The sequence below is a fragment of the Callospermophilus lateralis genome, chromosome 10, assembly GCF_048772815.1.
Source record: "Callospermophilus lateralis isolate mCalLat2 chromosome 10, mCalLat2.hap1, whole genome shotgun sequence".
Taxonomy (NCBI): Eukaryota; Metazoa; Chordata; class Mammalia; order Rodentia; family Sciuridae; genus Callospermophilus; species Callospermophilus lateralis.
In genome coordinates, this window is record NC_135314.1 from 86,214,357 (window position 1) to 86,233,293 (window position 18,937).

General features: G+C 34.9%; 1 protein-coding gene across 1 annotated transcript; it reads right to left on the bottom strand.

The window, feature by feature from the left end:
• Positions 1–234: 234 nt before the first annotated feature.
• Positions 235–18,887, bottom strand: Ndufb5 (NADH:ubiquinone oxidoreductase subunit B5). The gene is made up of 6 exons (XM_076868395.2): positions 18,682–18,887; positions 8,806–8,894; positions 6,802–6,868; positions 5,993–6,054; positions 4,324–4,430; positions 235–476 (listed from the first exon to the last, which is right to left on the bottom strand). Exons 1-6 carry the CDS (start codon positions 18,803–18,805, stop codon positions 356–358), a joined length of 570 nt encoding a protein of 189 aa, XP_076724510.2. The 5' UTR covers positions 18,806–18,887; the 3' UTR covers positions 235–355.
• Positions 18,888–18,937: the final 50 nt, after the last annotated feature.

Consider the following 18,937-nt stretch of genomic DNA (forward strand, 5'->3'; position numbering starts at 1 on the left):
CAACATTTTCATGTAACTTAAGAGCCTGAGAGGCCCTGAACAATCCAGACGCCCACAACACAGACATGTATACAAATGACTATGTTTCTGATCCTTAAATGAGACTTCTGTAACTTCCCTTTGCCAGATAAATAAAACAAATCTTTCAAAGTTAACACAATTTCAGAAATTCACAAATTCTTAGTTCTCCAAGTTTTTTTAAACCCAAAATCAAAAGCCTTCATTTGAACCAACACTGAGAAAAAGAGCAATGAAAAGAAGCTCTTTTATTCATTACAGAGCAAAAATACAGACTATATTTACTAATTTGTTTTCTACTTGGGAGAATATACTTTATATTTAAAGAAATAAACAATTAGTTGTCAGGAGTTGCTTTTGGTGAATGATCAATAAGTGCCTTGTCAGGAGTTGGATATTGATACCAGGGCCCATCGCCTCTCTCACGCATTAGTCTTCGAACTTCCAGCTCCTTTAACCTGTAACAAATGGAAAAACAATACTGTGATTCCAGCTTTCCAATTACAAGGAGAATTTTTTTTTTTTTTTGTACTGGGGATTGAACCCAGGGGTGTTTTACAACTGAGTTATATCCCTAACCCTTTTCAGTGTTTATTTTGAGACAGAGTCTTGCTAAGTTGAAGGGCTTGCTAAGTTGCTGAGGATGGCCTTGAACATGCAATCCTTCCAAATCACCTGGATTACAGGTATGTGCCATTGTGCCTGGTTTCAATTACCAATTTAATGTATCAGTTCCATAAAGAACCACTAGAAAGTTTATGTACACAGATCACGACTAAGGCACACATCTAGTAAGTATCCCAAAGCAAAATTTAGGACTTATTTTTTACTTTTATCTTGCTTATGTACTTAGTCATTGAATAGTTTTGGCATCTAAATATTATTTGAATTGATGATTAATTCTCTCCTTTACTATCCCTGCTCTTTGTCTGGACAGATAATTTTAACCTGAATTGTGACAATGCTTTCCTGTCTTTCCATCTTTTAGATGCAAGGAGTCATTAATGGAACACCTACTATTGTGACCCTATGCTATTTTGAGTATTAGGAAAATTATATGCTTTTCTAGAGGAGCTCATATTCTGTCTGTACTGGCTGTTCATCACAATTGCACAGAAAATTTGAGGGAAGAAAATCATATTCACCAGCATCATACTTTGCCCAGTTAATGGTAGATCCTCAGTCAATATTAGTAAGAAAAAAGAAAGTAGGTTAGTTAGTTGGACACAGTGGCATGAGCATGTAGTTCCAAGGATCACTTAAGCCCAGGAGTTTTGAGGCCAACCTAAGCAACTGTGAGACCCCATCCCAGGAATATAAGAGAGACAGGCAGGCAGAAAGAGATCTCTCTTAAAAGAAGCATTCTTCAACTCTAAGATCTACTCTGTCCACAACCTTCTTCACAAATTGAATAATTTCTATTCTGCAAAGATGGTCTACTCCTCTTCCATATTCAAAATCTGCATAAACTACTACCTGAAGCAGTCCCTTCTCCATTAAACCTTTTACATTCCATTTTAATAGAACATATAAAAACTTTTCACATGACTGGAAATTCACCACAGTTAAATAATACACTTTATCAACAATAACAAACTCACTGATCTTATGTAAAGAGACAACGCACCTTTGCAACTGTGTACTTATAAGACTATGTCTATTCATCTTTTTTTAAGGATTAAATACCATCATTTTTTTTAAGGATTAAATATCATCCTTTAGAATGCAATTATCCAAAATGCAAGTAATTAAAATAGTCACCAACAGGGGCCTAAGTAGTTAAATAAGTTATGGCTTATCTACATAATGGATTACCATGTAACTACTAAAAAGAATAAGGAGCTCACATAGTAATGTGGGAACAGATGATAAATATATTGTTAGGTTAAAAATGCAACATATAGGGGCTGGGAATATAGCTCAGTTGGTAGAGTGCTTGCCTTGCATGCACAAAGCCCTGGGTTGGATCCCCAGCACCACCAAAAAGAAAAGGAAAAAAAAAAAAAAAGCAAGATATAAAATGACTATGTGTAGCACTTTCCCATTTCTTTAAAAAGTGGTAATAACCATTTGTGAATCTGTATAAATACACATGCATATAGCATTAAAAACTGTAAAGGACAATAAGTCACAGAGGCACATGCCTATAATCCCAGTGAGTTGGGAGGCTGAGACAAGAGGATTCCAAGTTCAAGGCCAGCCTTAGCAATTTAGCAAGGCCCTAAGAAACTTAGTGAGACCCTGTATCAAAATAAAAGGACTGGGACTGTGATTAAGTGCCCCTGTATTTAATTCTTGGTACACAAAAACCTATGAAGAACTAAAAATAACAGTCATCTCTGGGGGAGTCAACTATGAGAGACATCTCTATTTTATTTCTTTTCCTGTTTCAGTTTTTTAAATATCTAAATGCATACTTTTTAAAACCCCACATTCCGCTGGGTGTGGTGATGCATGCCTATAATCCCAGTGGCTTAAGAGGCTGAGGCAGGAGGGTCACAAGTTTAAAGCCAGCCTCAGCAATTTAGTGAGGCCTAAATAACTTTGTGAGCCCCTGTTTCAAAATAATACATAAAATGGGCTGGTGATGTGACTTAGTGGTTAAGCACCCTTGAGTTCAATCCCCAATACCAAAACAATCAAAAACAAAAACACCTCCCCAACACACACACACATTCCATCATCATATCAGTATCTTTCCTTTAGGGATAGAAATCAGGATTTTGGTTGGTTTGTTTTTTCTTTGTTTTGTTCTCTAACTATTTAGGATCTCTACATGTCTGAAGAATTCTAGGGTCTGATCATTTAATTGGAACTCTAAGGTATGTGTCTGAAGTTCAAAAACATCTTATTAGCATTACTAAATATAAACCATATTGCTGTTCTGTGCTCTTAATTACTGAAAGATAGTTCCATATGGTAACTACATATTCAGGAAACAGCCAATCACATTTTTTCACTGCTTAAATATTTTTCAACATCATAGAAATTTTTATAAACTATAAAATTTAAAACAGAATAAATAGGAAGATCAATGGTAGCCTGAGGCTAAAATAAAGGATGGGGAGTCACTAGCATGGATGAGGAAGCACACAAAAACATTTTAGGATGATCAAAAGATCTGGATTGTGGTAGTAGATTCAAAGGTATATACTTTTCTTTCTTTTTTTTTTTTTTTTTTTTTTTTTACAATTTTTTATATTTATTTTTTAGTTGAAGTTGGACACAATACTTTTTATTTTATTTCTTTATATGTGGTGCTGAGGATCGAACCCAGTGCCTCACACATGATAGGCGAGCCCTCTACCACTGAGCCACAACCCCAGCCCCAAAGGAGTATGCTTTTCCAAAAACCCACTGAAGTTAACTGGTGATTTGATTGCTTGTCAATTTTATCTCACTCTTAACACAAAAGAACGTGTGTGTGTGTAATTGTGGTGCTGGTGAACAAATTCAAAACTTCACTGAACTGTTCTCCAGTTCCCAAAAGAACATTTTAAGAAGTAATTCTCATATTATATATTTACTTATTTAATCCTTACATGACCAAGATCTATGGAAAAAAAAAACCCAACCTTACAAAGAAATAGAAAGTCAAAATAATAAGATAATATTTTCAACAATTATAACAACAAAATGCTTAAGATTGATAAATTCCATTTCTGATAACTCAGAAATTATCATAGGTGATGGAAAAAATAACTGGTGCAACTTTCTGAAGAAGAGTTTGGCAATATCTATCAATATATAAAAGCAAACATATATACAATAACATATATAAGAATAAAAACTTGGAAAGAATCTAAGTACCAACAATAGGGGACTGGTTATAAAAAGTAAAGCACATCTACTCAATAAAACATATAATACAGGTTAAAAAGAATGGGCATATGCCATCACAGAAAGATCACCAAGGTATATTCATTGAAATAAAGACAAGGCACAGAACACTGTTTATAGGAGGATTCTATCTGTATTACTATAATTTTAAATGATATTATAAAATTTATTTTTTTACATATGAAATTTTCTCTAGGAACATATATAAGAAGTTGCTAAATAGGGGTTATTTCTAAGGATTAGACTAGGTGTAGGATGGAAGGAAATTGGGTAGGATGGGGAGAGAGTTGCCTTGTATACACATGAGTATTTTTAAAAGAATTCCTTTTATTCTGACAGATATATCTCTTTATCAACTCATCATCAACTCACAGTCTTCACGCTAAACAACAAAATTCTCTCATATTTTCTCTTGTGGTTTGCAACTCAAGAAAAGAATGTTCTTCCCCACTTGATTTTTCCTACCGTAATTCAGCCTTTTCAGATTCAATCTGAAGAACAGCCATTGTTCTTTCATAATTCTTTTCAGGGCAGTCAAAGAAAGTACGAGCAATCCATCTTGATATAGGATGCTGCCAGAGAAAATTTGTTTGAAATTAGACAGTTTCTGAACATTACTTGGCTTTTCTAGTTGATTATTCTTTAAAATGGCCTTCTCAGATATACCAGTAATACCTACTATATGTCAACCATTTTATATATATTTTCAATAATTTCAATCCATTAGGTAGATACTATTTTTGTCCTCATTTTAGAGATGAGAAAATTGCACAAATTGTGCAGCTAAGTGGGAATGTCCAGATTCTAACCAGGTCTGCTTGACTCCAAAGCCTGTGATCTTTCATAATACACTATGCATAGGTATGTGAAGTGGTAGATTCAGGAGGAAAACCCAGATTTTATTGATCCCAACATGACGCTCCTTCCACCAGCTGCCAAAGATAAAACTAATTTCATAGTTTCCCTTAAGATTTAAAATGAAACACTGTTTTCTAAAATATAATTCATTCAGACAATAAAATGGGACATACTGTATTCAAGGTCATCTCACTATAATACTTGTAAAGACAAGTAATAGGTTAATTTTGTCTTTGGATATAATAACTGTTTGGTATAATGACTAACAGTGCAACCTCTGGAGTCAAGCTTAATGGGTTCAGTAAGTACTAGTCCCCTCTCTCAGGTTCTTAATCTGAGAGTCCCAAATTTTCAATTTTGTGAATATTTCAACAATATTGACACAGATGCATTAAAATAGGCTGGAAACCATAATCTAAAGCTCATATTATTAATAACATTATATTATCATCATACAATTATATAATTATATTTTATATGCCATATTTCAATTTTTATAGGTGTTTCATATCTGGGACAACGGGACAAAATGTGTTAAGCCTTTTAAACCCAAATTTTTTCATCTTTAACATGAAAATAATAACAGTGCCTTTTACTTGCAATGAGAAAATATCTGCAAAGCAGTATAGTGCCTGCTACACAGTAGGTGCTCAACAAAAGAGCTATCATTAGCACTGATAATGGCTTTCTTATGGCATTGAACTCAGAACAAATTCTGTTATTTTGCTAGATTGAGAATATACTGCAGACAATTCTTTAAAAAGCTATAAAACTTAAATTAATAAAAGAAACAATAAAGAAATATATCAAGAACAGTTGCTTGAAATTGAATATGATAAGTATAAAGATTTCAAACGGAATTTCACTTTAATGTACAAGAAAGGAAGTTTAATAAAGTAGAAGAGGGAAAATAGGGGGAGGGAGGAGAGAAAAAGGGAAAGAGATGGGGCTCAAAATCAAATTCCTTGCATGTATAATTTTATCAAAATGAACCCAATTTCTATGTACAATCATGATGCTTTAATAAAAAAACAATGAATAAACAAAAAATGGAATATGTAACTTTATCATAATTTCCAAATTTAGGGATTAACCAGTATGTTGACAAGTACCTTAATGTAATTTTTGAAAAAAAATTTTTGTAGTTATTGATGAACAGAATGCCTTTATTTTATTTGTTTTATGTGGTACTAAGGATCAAACCCAGTGCCTAACATGTGCTAAGCAAGCATTCTGCCCCAGCCCCTTAACCTAATTTTTAATGACCTATACAAACCTTGTAATATTCCCAATGTTCTGGGATATAGCCTTCTGGAATTTCTGCTAATTCAGCTTCACCTAATAAGAGAAAATGATGGTGGTTCAACTTCAGCATTAGAAATTTAAAATATTAACTCTTCACTAATAAAGAAACCAATTTCTTGTAGGTTTAAAGGATCTTTTTATCTTTCCTTTCATTTATACTAAAGATCTAAAATTCTAAATTCACTTTAAAATTGAAAATCCATTCATTATGGATTTTTAAATGTATTCTGAGGGTAAGGCATTATCTATAAGCATTATATGAGAGGTTCCAATTTTGTTTTTATAATACATAACCAGATAATATAAAAGACATTATTTTTATGGTCCTCTCTCTGAGACAAAACATTTTAGGAATCAAGGTTTTAGAAGCACTCTGAACAGATTTATCATGAACATCTGATGTCTACTGTCATTCACACTTTCATGTCTATTTTAGAGGATTTATAGGTTTATATATTTCAGGATGGATTTGAAAAATTCTCTCTCTCTTCCACCTCTTTTTCTTTTCTTATTCAGACTTATCAAAGCTAGTTTTGGGAAAGGAGGAGGAGAAGAAAAATGAGGTTTTTCAGAAGCCTCCTACATGGCCATAAAATTCATAACCTTCAAAGTTTCTGGAGGGAAAAAGAAATGTGCTAAAAAATAATATGGTACATTACTGTAGATTGAGATTTTGTTATTTAAAAAAAAAGACATGCTTATACTTATCTTACTGAGTTTTTAATTATAATACTCGTAAAGTTTACCAATTTCATGGTGTTGGCTGGAGGGGGTACTTACCAATAAATATATTCACCAGAGTTATGCCAATTGCTACTGGAAGCCCCGTCAACAAAATGTAGAATCTCTATTAAAATAAAAAAAAAAAAATAGATTTTTCTTACAACCATTTCCAACTCTTCCCATCCTTCAATTATCCTCACAATTCCCTTTATTTCTTATGAAATAAATTTGTCAAACTGAAGATACAGTATGAAATTTTTGATTTCTGTGATATTCTTAGGTTCTTGCCTTAAGACACCTATATTTAGTACAAAAAAATGAAAGAAAAAAGTAAAGGTTAATTGTACAAGTATAATACAATATATATTTCAGTGACTTTTCACTTTTTGGTTAAAGCAACGTCATGAAAGTTAGAAAATTCACTATAACTATAACTATTAAGAGTAAAGAGTAAAACACATTAGTGTGATTTCAACCACTGAACGGGGAGGGTTTGAGATGGTCATGACAAAAAAAGGGAGCGCTCAGGGTTGGGATATAGCTCATTGGTAAAGCTCTGGCATAGCATGCTTGAGGCTCTGGGTTTGAACCCCCAGTACCACTAAAAAAAATCATGAACTATTTTGCCAGGTATGTTGGTACACACCTGTAATCCCAGCAACTTGGGAAACTGAGGCAGGAGGATGGCAAATTCAAGGCCAGTTTCAGCAACTTAGCAAGGCCCTAAGTAACTTAGCGAGACCAGGTATTAAAACAAAAATTTAAAATTAAGGGGCTGGGGTTGTGGCTCAGCGTTAGAGCGCTCACTAGCATGGGCGAGGCCCTGGGTTCGATCCCCACCACCACATAAAAATAAATAAATAAAGATATTGTGTCCAACTACAACTAAAAAAATAAATATTAAAAAAAAATTAAATTAAATTAAAAAAATGGGCTGGGGATGTGGCTCTGTGGGTAAGTGAACTTGGGTTCAAATCCCTGGTACCAAAAAACAAAAACAAAAAAAAAAAAAAAAGGAAAAGCAGGAGCTTAACCAAGGGCATGAAAAGGGACATTAAGCACAATGGGAGGGTAACAGAAGGTCTTGAGGCAGCCAGAATTCAAGTGATGAGCCAAAGTTTTAGAAACGGTGGCACACAGTCCAGATAATCTCTCATTTTCTATGCCTCTAGTTTCTTTTAAAGCCTTGAGATTCAAATAAACAGTCAGCACCTTAAATAAGTGATTATTATATTATTGCTAAATTAAGATTAAAGGTCAACATCACTCTGAAATCAATGTTCTCAAACAACATATAAATTTTAAAAATCATATCCTCAAATCATATGATCTCCTTTATTAAAAGAAGTCCTCTAATGAATTCTTTGGTAATTTAAAGGATATTTTAGCAATACAAAAAAATCCTCTCATCAATCAATTTTTGAAGTTTTGTCAATTTTCACATTTGTCCCTCCCCACCCATTGCCCTCTTCTTTCTGATGGGACGCTGGGTTCAAATCCAGGGCCTGCTACAGGCTAAGTAGGCACTATAGCACTCTACCACTGACCCACACTCCCAGTCTTGCAGATTCTTTTTTACTGTTGAAGTAGAGAATAAAATTAGATTACAAAGCCTCATAATCTTGAGAAGAAAGGATTGGCTTAAGCTTTACCTCCAATTCAGTTTGATTGCTAATTTAAGAAGAGATTCAGTAACAAATAAGACTTTACTGCACAATCTCATATCTTCTGAGGAAGAAATATGAATTTGGCTGGGCACAGCAGCACATGCCTGTAATCCCAGTGGTTCAGGAGGCTGAGGCAGGAGAATCACAAGTTCAAAGCCAAACTCAACAACTTGGCGAGGCCCTAAGCAACTCAAAGAGACCCTATCTCTAAGTAAAATATAAAAAAGGGCTGAGGATATATGGCTCAGTGGCTAAGCATTCCTGGGTTCAAACCCTGGTTCCCCCTGAGTTTGCAGAATCAGATCTTTTACAAAATGAAGATGTTTTCTAAAGAAGCAGATTTTTTTCCTCCTTATATGGGAAGATTTTAGTTCAACAAAAACTTTCAACTCACCAATAATTTCAAAAAACGCTTGTCATAATATGAAGAAGGTTTGATGATGAACAGTCTTTTCCCATGGTCTGCACTGTGTCGCACAGGAGCTGGAAATATTAAGTTATCCTGTTTTATACAAGGTTCATTTAGGAAAACTGTTATATTGTGATATAAAACCGAATTATAAGAAAATATACATACATAAATGTTTAATGAATTAAGATTTAAAAATGCTTTTTAATTTTAGTACTAAAGCCAGGGCAGATAGAATATATATAGTCCTAAACTACAGCTCTCTCCTTTTTTTTTTTTTCTTTGTGGTGGTGGGGACATAATGCAGGACCTCATGCATACTAGACAAATAATCTACCACCCGCACAGCACCCCTCATTTTAATTCAATGTTAAAGAAATATTGAAACATCATTTCAAATTGTTTCAATAGCAGGCAGGAAAGTCAGATTCTCTGGATGAGCTGCTCATCTTTGTTTCCTCTGCAATAAATATTTGCTAATATTGCAAAAAAAAATCTTGAAATTGTGCTATTTCACATAATAAGATAATATATATTTAGGAAGTTGCTGCAAAATAGATGCAAAGGAATATCAGTATTTATTCAATGAATTTCCAGTGGGAATTCAAACTTGCTACAAAACCATATCTCTACCTTGACAAAATCCATTTGTAAGCCATTGCGATTAAGAATACCCTCCTCTTCAACCCCTACCCCACCCTAGATGGAACTTAAGAAAGCCTTGTTGGAGATAAACTGAGACAAAATTTCACACCTAGGTCCTCTTTCTACACTTCCTGTTTTGTAGGTCTGCAAGGATCACTCCGGGTATTCCAAGCCTTTCCCAGGAAAAGATCTAGTGGTTACTAAGAAACGGTGTTACTATGGTTCTGCTGTGTAATTGCTCTTAAATTCTGAATGAGAGTCACTGTAGAATAAAAAATTTTAATTTCCCACTAAAGGAATTTCAGTCATAATTGATGTTGAAAAGATCTGTGTTTCTGGTTTACCATTTACTGTCCGGAATGCCCTCTTTTCTCCTAAAATCTATCCTTTATGCCCAGGTGACATTATCTTTTCCAAGAAGTCAGCAATGCCCCCAATCAGATAAGATCTCTGCTACTTCTGAATTGCTGTCCATCTTAGTCATGTGTTCCCTGTTGTCCTGGTTTCCAGGACCTGTGTGGATGCCAAAATCTGCAGTTCCTCAAGTCTATTACATGAAATGGCATAATATTTGCATATAATTTGTGCATATTATTTCACATATTTTACTCTAGATTATTTAGAAACCTAATACAGTGAGTGTTATGCAAATAGTCATTATGCTGTATTAATAGGGGAATAATGACAAGGAAAAAACCTATATACATATTTAGTTACAAATGCATTTTTTTCCCTGAATATTTTCAACCCATGATTGGTTAGATCTGAGATGCAGAACCATGCTTATAGAGGGCTAATTGTATTTGCTTTTACTACTACCACTTTTGATTATAAATGCTTTGAAGATGGAATCCATCTTAATTTGGTATTACTTGCAGCATCTTGCAATGAACTTAGGATATTAATTAACTCACAAAACAATGAGAAGTTAGCAAGAATTTACTAAATATAATAAAATAACAAGATTAAGAGAACTTGGCAACATAAACATGGATTCCAGCAAATCATTTGAGAGATACCATTAGGGAATTTTATTTTTTTTTAATTTTTTTATTTGTTCTTTTTAGATATACATGACAGTAGAGTACATTTTGACATATTATACATACATAGGCTATAACTCCATTAGGGAATTTTATGATGACAACAGTTTGGATGATACCACAAACCACTCATTAATTCACTAAATATTTAAGTGATTACTATGTGCAGGTCCTAACCTAGGCAGAGGGATATGGATCCTGCTGGAATAAAAGACACTAAACAATTATAAATCTATGAGTGCAACAAAGGAAAAATAGCAGTAAAAAAGAACAAGCCCTATTCAGACAGGATGGTGGGACAGGGGTGAGAGGAAGGTATATTATAAGTTGGAAAGGAGCAAGTTAGATCAATTTGTAATAGGTAAATAATTGATCGATTGACGAATTAGACATAAAAGATGATGATTAATTAATGAAGTAACCTAATAAAAGGATCTCTCAAATGCCCTGCAGCATGAAGATTTTTATGAATGGAATGGGTGAAATAGACATTCCTGGCTTTTTGAGTCTTGGAAACAAAGCTACTGTTACAAAATGGCTATTACACTAATGATGAATTAGTCTCCCAAAAAAGTCTTCATATACATTTATAAAAGGTTGGATCCAAAAGGCTCAAGTACAATAAGGTAAGAATAAAGTAAATATAAAGTCCTAAGTCGATGCCCCCAAAATATAATTGCTCACAAAAAAACCAAAAGCCAATTCAATGTTAACCTGATGTACTAGCAGGACAGGGTCAAAACATGATGATCCTTGCTGCTCCTTATCTCCCAACTACAGAAGTTTATCCACTCCACAGCATATTATTTTATAGGGAAAATCTCGAGTTTCCCCTAACTTAAAGCAACCAGATGGCAAACAACCTGGAAACTGACCTCATGAAACTGAATGAACTGAAGTTAATTGGCATACAATAAAAGAAGTCTGGATAAAGACCAGATAAATGTTTTTATGGAGCTCAAGAGCTGTCCCATGTATTCAATTCTGTGTTGACACGAAGGGAAGAACTAGGCTCAATGTGTGAAAGAGTAATTCTCAGCTTGATATGAGAAGGTTCTAAAACTGTAGAATTTGCAGAATTGTAGACAGTCTTCACCCATTCCCCATTACAAAGTTATGTAAATATCAATAATGGGACATAACAAGAACTAGCACAATATAGGGGGTTAGCTTAGAGGAATTCTGTTTAGTCTAGAGAATCTGAAATATATGATCTAAGAATAAACAGGTATGCTCTTCTAACTCATCTCTCAATACTTCCCTTCCAATTTCAGGAAATCTCTCCTACCTTCAGGTTTTTGCACTTCCTTTCCCCTCTGCCTGGCATGCTTTTCCCTATACTGCCTCCACATATCATCCTTCAGGGCTAACAACAAGTGTCACTTCCTCAGAGAGGTCTTCTCTAACAGCCTCATCCAAAGTTAGTCTCCCACTTAATACCTTTAATATCATTTGGTAATTTCCTTTAGAGCAAGAAGCACTAACCCTAGTTATCTTTTTTTTTTTTTTCTTAAGTTCATTAGGTCAGGCACTGCCTATCTTATTCAGGCCTGTATCCCTAGTATCGGTACCTTTAGTGTCTGCAGCATGGTGGGCACTCTATGATTATGACTGAATTTACTTTTCTTAAGTAGATTAAATGCTGGTAGAGAATTTTTCTTAAGTCCCTGAAAATATTCTACATTTACTCAGAAGAGATAGTGCACTCCTAACTTTCCCTTTTAATCAAAGGGAAGAATTAAACTATATATGGTCTTAGGGAACATTACTATAAATGATATGGAAAAATGTAACACTAAACAATGGAAGAAAGCTTGGTATGGTTGCATTATAGTAATACTAATGCAGTTAACAACGTGAACTGCTTACTCTTTCTTTACAAATAACTACCTAATTGTTATATAATTATTCATGCCATTAAATGTGCTAGATAACTGTTATTATAATCAATTATTCTACAGTCTATTTCATAGAACTAAACTCTTTTCAAATGTTATAAGCCTTCATGATCATGTTATGAGTCATTCATGCAGTAGAGCCATTTGCTAACATTCTAAAATTATTAGGATGAATATGGCTTATAACCAAGTGACTCCCAGGATTTCTGGAACTCAGTTCCACCTACCACAAGCATCTTCCACCACTCTCCAAAACCTGAAATTTCTCAATTAGGTATTCATTAATTATATAAGCCTAACCCTTCAAAAAACAATTTTAAATATGCACATAGCCTCAGAAAAGTTATTAAGTCTTTGACAATTCTGATTTTCAGACCACTGAATACTATAATGAAGGATCTTTTGTGTGTGTTTCAAAGACAACACTCAACAAATTAAAAAAAAAAAAACACAACACTCAAAATTTGATCACTTTCCCCCCCCACACCATTCTCAGGTAAGGGCACTATCAAATACCCAGGCTAAAAATCTCAAGTCGTCTTCCTTGCATCTACTGCTCATTCACCATTCACCAAGACGTCTTGATTCTAGGATTCAAACTCTCCAGTACCTTCAAAGCCTTCTTTACTCTAATGACCTAAGTAACCGACATCTCCTATGAGCCATCTCCTACAAAGCATCTTTCTAAAGATGCTTGCTGATGTAGCTTCTGCTAAAGTACTCTTTGTTGTCTACAAAATAAACTGAAGATACTTGGTTTTGTATTTAGACCTTTCCCTACCTTCCCCTAGTTTGATCCCAACCTCCCTTATTTTAACCTTCTTTCTCAACATCTATTCATCCTAAGAGCCCCATATCCAAGCACATCAGAAAACTCACCCACTGTACTTCTACCAGTCTCACCTGTTAAAATGATTCCCACAATTCAGTTAAAATAGTACATATTGCTTGTATGAATTAACTCACGAACTTTGTTTATGTAGCTGTTAGTCAGCTTTCAATTACTATAACAAATATCTGAGATAAATCAACTTATAAAGAGAAAAGGGGGGTAGGGCTGTAGCTTATTGGCAGAGCACTTGCCTAGCACTCATGAGGCACTGGGTTCAATCCTTGGCACCGCATAAAAATAAACAAATAAAATTAAGGCATGCTGTCCATTTACTACTAAAAAAGAAAAATTTTTAAAAAGAAAAGAAAAGAGAGAGAAAAGGCTTATTTGGCTCATAGAGTCCAGGGATTATAGAACATGCTGAGTTGGCCCTGTTCCTTTTGGGCCTATGGCAAGGGAGAACATCATGGTGGCAGCAGATGGTAGAGCAAGCAGCATACTTCCTAGCGATCAAGGAGCCAGAGAGGAAAAGTATTGAAGTCCCAATAGCTCCTTCAAGGGCATACCTCTGAAGACCTAAAGACTTCCCACTAGATGCCACCTCTTAAAGTCTCCATTCATCACTTCCCCAAAGTGCCACAGCTGGGGACCAAGCCATTAACATATAGGCCTTATCCAAACCAAGCATTAACCACTTTAATACTCTTCACATTTTTTTCAAACCATAATTTGTTCATGCCGATCTTTAAGTTAAAGTTCCTTATAGCAAAAGGAAGGCCTAAAGCTCATCTTTGGAATTCCTTTATAATTGATGTTTAATAAATAATTTAATTAAATGGAGAACATATATTTATTTGCTTATTTTCTGAGAAAGGTTTTCACCAAGGTGAAAGAGGATGAAATGACATCAATAGGTGTTTTAAAAAAGGTGTGTTCACAGAGCCCTATAGAAAGCTAATGCCAGGAAAGGCATGGACGACAACAACAACAACAACAACATAAATACATACATAAATAAATAAATAAATAAATAAACCAACCGGGCTTAAGAAAAATTTTTAATTTTTTTTTGCACCAAAATACACTATTGACAAAATAAAAAGGCAACCCATAAAATGGAAGAAAATATTTTCAATTTATCTATCTGCTAAGAAATTGATAACCAGAATATATAGATAACTCCTCAAACTCAGTAACAACAAAACACGCAACCCCATGAAAATATAAAGGATTTGAATAGACATTTCTCCAAAAAAGATAAAACAAGTGGACAAGAAGCATATGAAAATATGCTCAACAACACTAATCATTAGAGAAATATAAATCAAAACTAAAATGAGATAGTTATACACAGTTATATCCCATCAGGATAGCTACTATCAAACCTTCAGAAAATAACAGAGTTGATGAGAATGTAGAGAAACTGAAACTCTCCTACACTGCTATGAGAATGAAAAATGGTATAGCCACTGTGGAAAACAGTATGGCAGTTCCTCAAAAAATTAAAACCTGAATTACCATACAATCTAGCTGTTCCACTTCTGCATATGCACCCAAAAGAATTGAAAGCAAGGTCTTGAAGAGTTATGAATTCATGTTCATAGTAGCATTGTTCACAGTACATAAAACATAGAATCAACTTAAGTGTCCTCTGACAGATGACTGGGCAAGCAAAATGTGATAGAGTAGACCCTCTGAATCTGTGGATTCCACATCCCTGGATTCAGCCAATCATGGGTGGAAAGTATTTAGGGAAAAAAACCTGCTTCTATGCTAAACACGCATGCTTTTTTCTTTATCATTTTCCCTAAGCAATACAGCATAACAATTATTGACATAGTATTACATTATATAAGCAATCCAGAGATGATTTATAGTATACAGAAGGATGTAGCTAGGTTATATACATATATTAAGTTATTTTATACCCTGAGTAACTGGGAATTTGGGGCATTTGTGGAGATCGTGGAACCAATTTATTGCAGATACAAGGGATGAGAGATAAATACATATACATATTATTCAGTTTTAAAAAGAAAAGAAATTCTTTCTTTCCTGTCGTATGTTATATTATGAATGAACTTTGTGGACATTATGCTAAGGGAAATAAGCCAGACATAAAAAGTCAAAATGTACGTTCCCACTTAAGATGAATTTAAAATAGTCACAGGGACAAATAGTAGAATGGTGGTTATCAGGAGCTGATCAGGACAGATGGGGAGTTACTCCTTTGTTGACACAGTTAGTTTTACAAGATGAAAAGAATTATAGAGATAGATAGTGGTGGTCATTACACAACGTTATGAATACATTAAATATAACTAATCTGTAGACTTAAAAATAGTTAAGATAGCTGGCGCAGTGGCACACGCCTATAATCCCAGTGGCTCAGGAGGCTGAGGCAGGAGGATCCTGAGTTCAAAGCCAGCCTAAGCAATGATGAGGGGCTAAGCAACTCAGTGAGACCTTGTCTCTAAATAAAATACAAAATACGGTTGGGGATTGTTGAATGGCCCTAAATTCAATCTTGGTAACCACTCCCCCCAAACCAAAAAATGTTAAGATAGTAAAGTTTATATTAAGTGCTATCCATTTTTCCCACTCTTCACAACTACGTTCCGAGATAAGTTTAAAATCATCATCTTTTTAAAGATAAGAAAAAAAATTATGAGCAATTAAGTGTTCAAAATTTAGTTTCCGGGGCTGGGAATATAGCTCAGTTAGGAGAGTGCTTGCCTTGCATGCACAAGGGTCTGGGTTCAATCCCCAGCACCACACACACACACACACATACAAAAAGTTTAGTTTCCAAGATGTGACGACTCAAGGTCACAAAGCTTCTAAATTCTGGAGTTAGAATTTGAACCTTGGCAGTCTAGTTTCAGAGAAAACAAGACAGAATTGCCTTCCATATCAGAGCTTATTATCTTGTAAGGTTAAAATAGTAATTTTAAAAACAATAATGACAGATGCAAAACACCTTCAAAAGCAGGTAAACAGGTATGACAGTCACCTTTAACATAGTTAAGAGTTTTTTCCCTGCTCCCATTGAAAGGACAATTCCCCAATAATGATCCTTCCAGAACTCCATGAATGGGTAACAGCATAGCAAGAAGAACTGGGGTGAAACCTTACCTCAGTTTATCTCCAACTAGACTGGATTAAATACAATGTAGGAGAGTAAGTGAAGTATTTATATTTGTATATTTGAGGATATCTGTAATCAGAAGTGGTTTACAAAAGGATTTTATCATGGAATAATAGCAGATATAGTTTTATAAGATGCTTAAATTCCTGCTGGAAATTTGTTGAATCCCACTGCTCCTTTCCAACATTTTCCAGTGAGTCCCTATGTATATTGCCTCATCATGTAAAGTGGAATAATTCAAATTAAAATTGGAAGGGAGGATAAATAAGACAAGATATTTTGAGGTTGGAAAACAATAATTTTGTTTTATGGTAAAAGTTTCACTTCCCTTTAGTATTGCACAGGGCAAATAACTTACAGTGTATCTTTGCTCAAGAGGATTAAATGAATCAATATTTTCAAGCCTTAGAATGGAGCCTGACATCAAATTAAAAAGCTTCTCCCCAGCAAAGAAAATAAGCAGGAAAGTGAAGAAAGAACCTACAGAATGGGAGAAAATTTTTGCTAGCTACTTTTCTGACAGAGGATTAATACCTAAAATATATAAAGAACTCAAAACACTTAACACCAAAAGAGCAAATAACCCAATTAATAAACAGGTCAATGTATTAAACAGATACTTCTCAAAAGAAGAAATACAAGTGACCAACAAATATATCAAAAAATGTTCAACATCATTAGCAATTATGGAAATGCAAATCAAAACTACACTGAGATTTCATCTCATATCAGTAAGAATGATAGTCATCAAGAATGCAAATAATAATGTTAGAGAGGATGTGAAGAAAAAGGTAACACTTATACACTGTTGGTGTCTGCAAATTAGTACAACCACTATGGAAATCGGTATGGAAGTTCCTTAAAAGAGGAGGCATGGGAACCCCATATGACCCACTCCTCAGTATTTATCCTAAAGAATTAAAATCAGCATACTATAATAATACATGCATATCCATGTTTATAGCAGCACAATTCACCATAGCCAAACTATGGTAGTCTAAGTAGCTACCAATGGATGAATGTATAAAGAAAAAGTAGTATATATACACAATGAAGTTTTATTCAACAATAAAGAAAAATGAAATTATGTCATTTGCAGGAAAATGCCTGGAACCACAGACCATTAGGTTAAGCAAAATAAGCCAAACTCAGAGGTCAAGGATCATACATTTTTCTCTCATACATGGAAAAAGGAAAAGAAAGGTGGGGGTTGGGGATCTCATGAAAATCCAAGGGGGATTAGTAGTGGCAAGAAGTTCTGGAAATGATATTGGCCAAATTATATTGTTATATTATGCACATGTATGAATGTGTAATGACAAAGCCCATCATTACACACAACTATAGTACACCAATTAAAAAATGTAAAAAGAAAATAAATGGGAATTTATAGACCTAAAAAAAAAAAACCAACCCACAGAACAATAACAAAAGACTTTGATGTATAATAATACCAAACAAAAGAGAGGATTTCAAAGCAAAACAAACAAACAAAAAAAGAATAGGTGTTCAGTACATGGTGGCTATCCTTGTTGCTAATTTAGTAGAGTGGTGCATTATTTTTATAATAATTGAATCAGTTTCCTCATCTGTAAAATGGGGTAATAACATTGTATTTACTCTGAGAGAATGAAATTTAATTCCAAGCATTTGATATTTTGCTACTTTAATTATTCAGGCCTCGGTAAAACAGCCCATAATTCCTAAGGGGATCCAAATTAGCTCTCTTAGGAATGAATTATGACTTTCCTGGGCCCACGGCAATTTTGACTTCTTGGGCCCGTTTTTCAGTGCCTAAAATTACTATTTTATGACTGCACTAATATAAAACAAATGCAGCCCAAGCCAAATTCATTATTACATATTCATTAGTACCTAATGGGAAAGTTCACCCTGAGCTTCCTCCGGGTCTACGTATTACATTGTTAGCATACATGGGCTTCTCTGCAAAAAGACTACCTATCTGTGGGACTAGAACCCGATGCAGGTGGAACTACCAAAAACCTGGTGCCCTAGAAAGTGACACACACTCAGTTCTATGATTTTCTAGCCTCAGCGGCAAATTAGTACTAACTGGGGCTGTGAATAACATTTTTGCAAATGCTTATAATTAAAACGTAACTGGTCTGTTGGTTCGGGGAAATCTTCATACAGCTCGCGCTCTGTCTCCCAAAAGACCCAAGCCCACAATTTGTCCCGGCTCCCTCCAGATCCCACCAAGGTCACCTGGGAACAATCCTCCCATCTCTCACCCAGCACACCCTGCACGCACTTTCTCCCAAGGCCAGCACCCACCGACAGTCTTAGGAAAAACACGGGTGAGGAAGCCTCCGAGTCCGAGCCGAGAGCCAGCGCGGCGGCCAGACAGAACTGTCACTGCAGTGACCGAAGCCCGCTGCAATAAACTCATGGCCGCCATGGCTACCACGGGCAACAGGAAGCAGAGCGATAGAGTAACGGGAGCCGAGAGAGACAATTTAGCAACGAGGTCGAAGGGGCAGGACGGCCATGTTGAATAAGGGCAAAAGCCTATTCCTGTTCCCCTCATTGG

Bases quoted from the DNA above. Each gene is read 5' to 3' on its own strand.
- Ndufb5 (XM_076868395.2), bottom strand. From the start codon at position 18,805: ATGGCGGCCATGAGTTTATTGCAGCGGGCTTCGGTCACTGCAGTGACA. The intron at 4,431-5,992 runs GTTTGTATAGGT...TTTCTCTGGCAG, and splicing joins AACATTGGGAATATTACAAG to CATCCTATATCAAGATGGAT. The intron at 477-4,323 runs GTAGGAAAAATC...CATTTGTTACAG, and splicing joins TCTGAAAAGGCTGAATTACG to GTTAAAGGAGCTGGAAGTTC.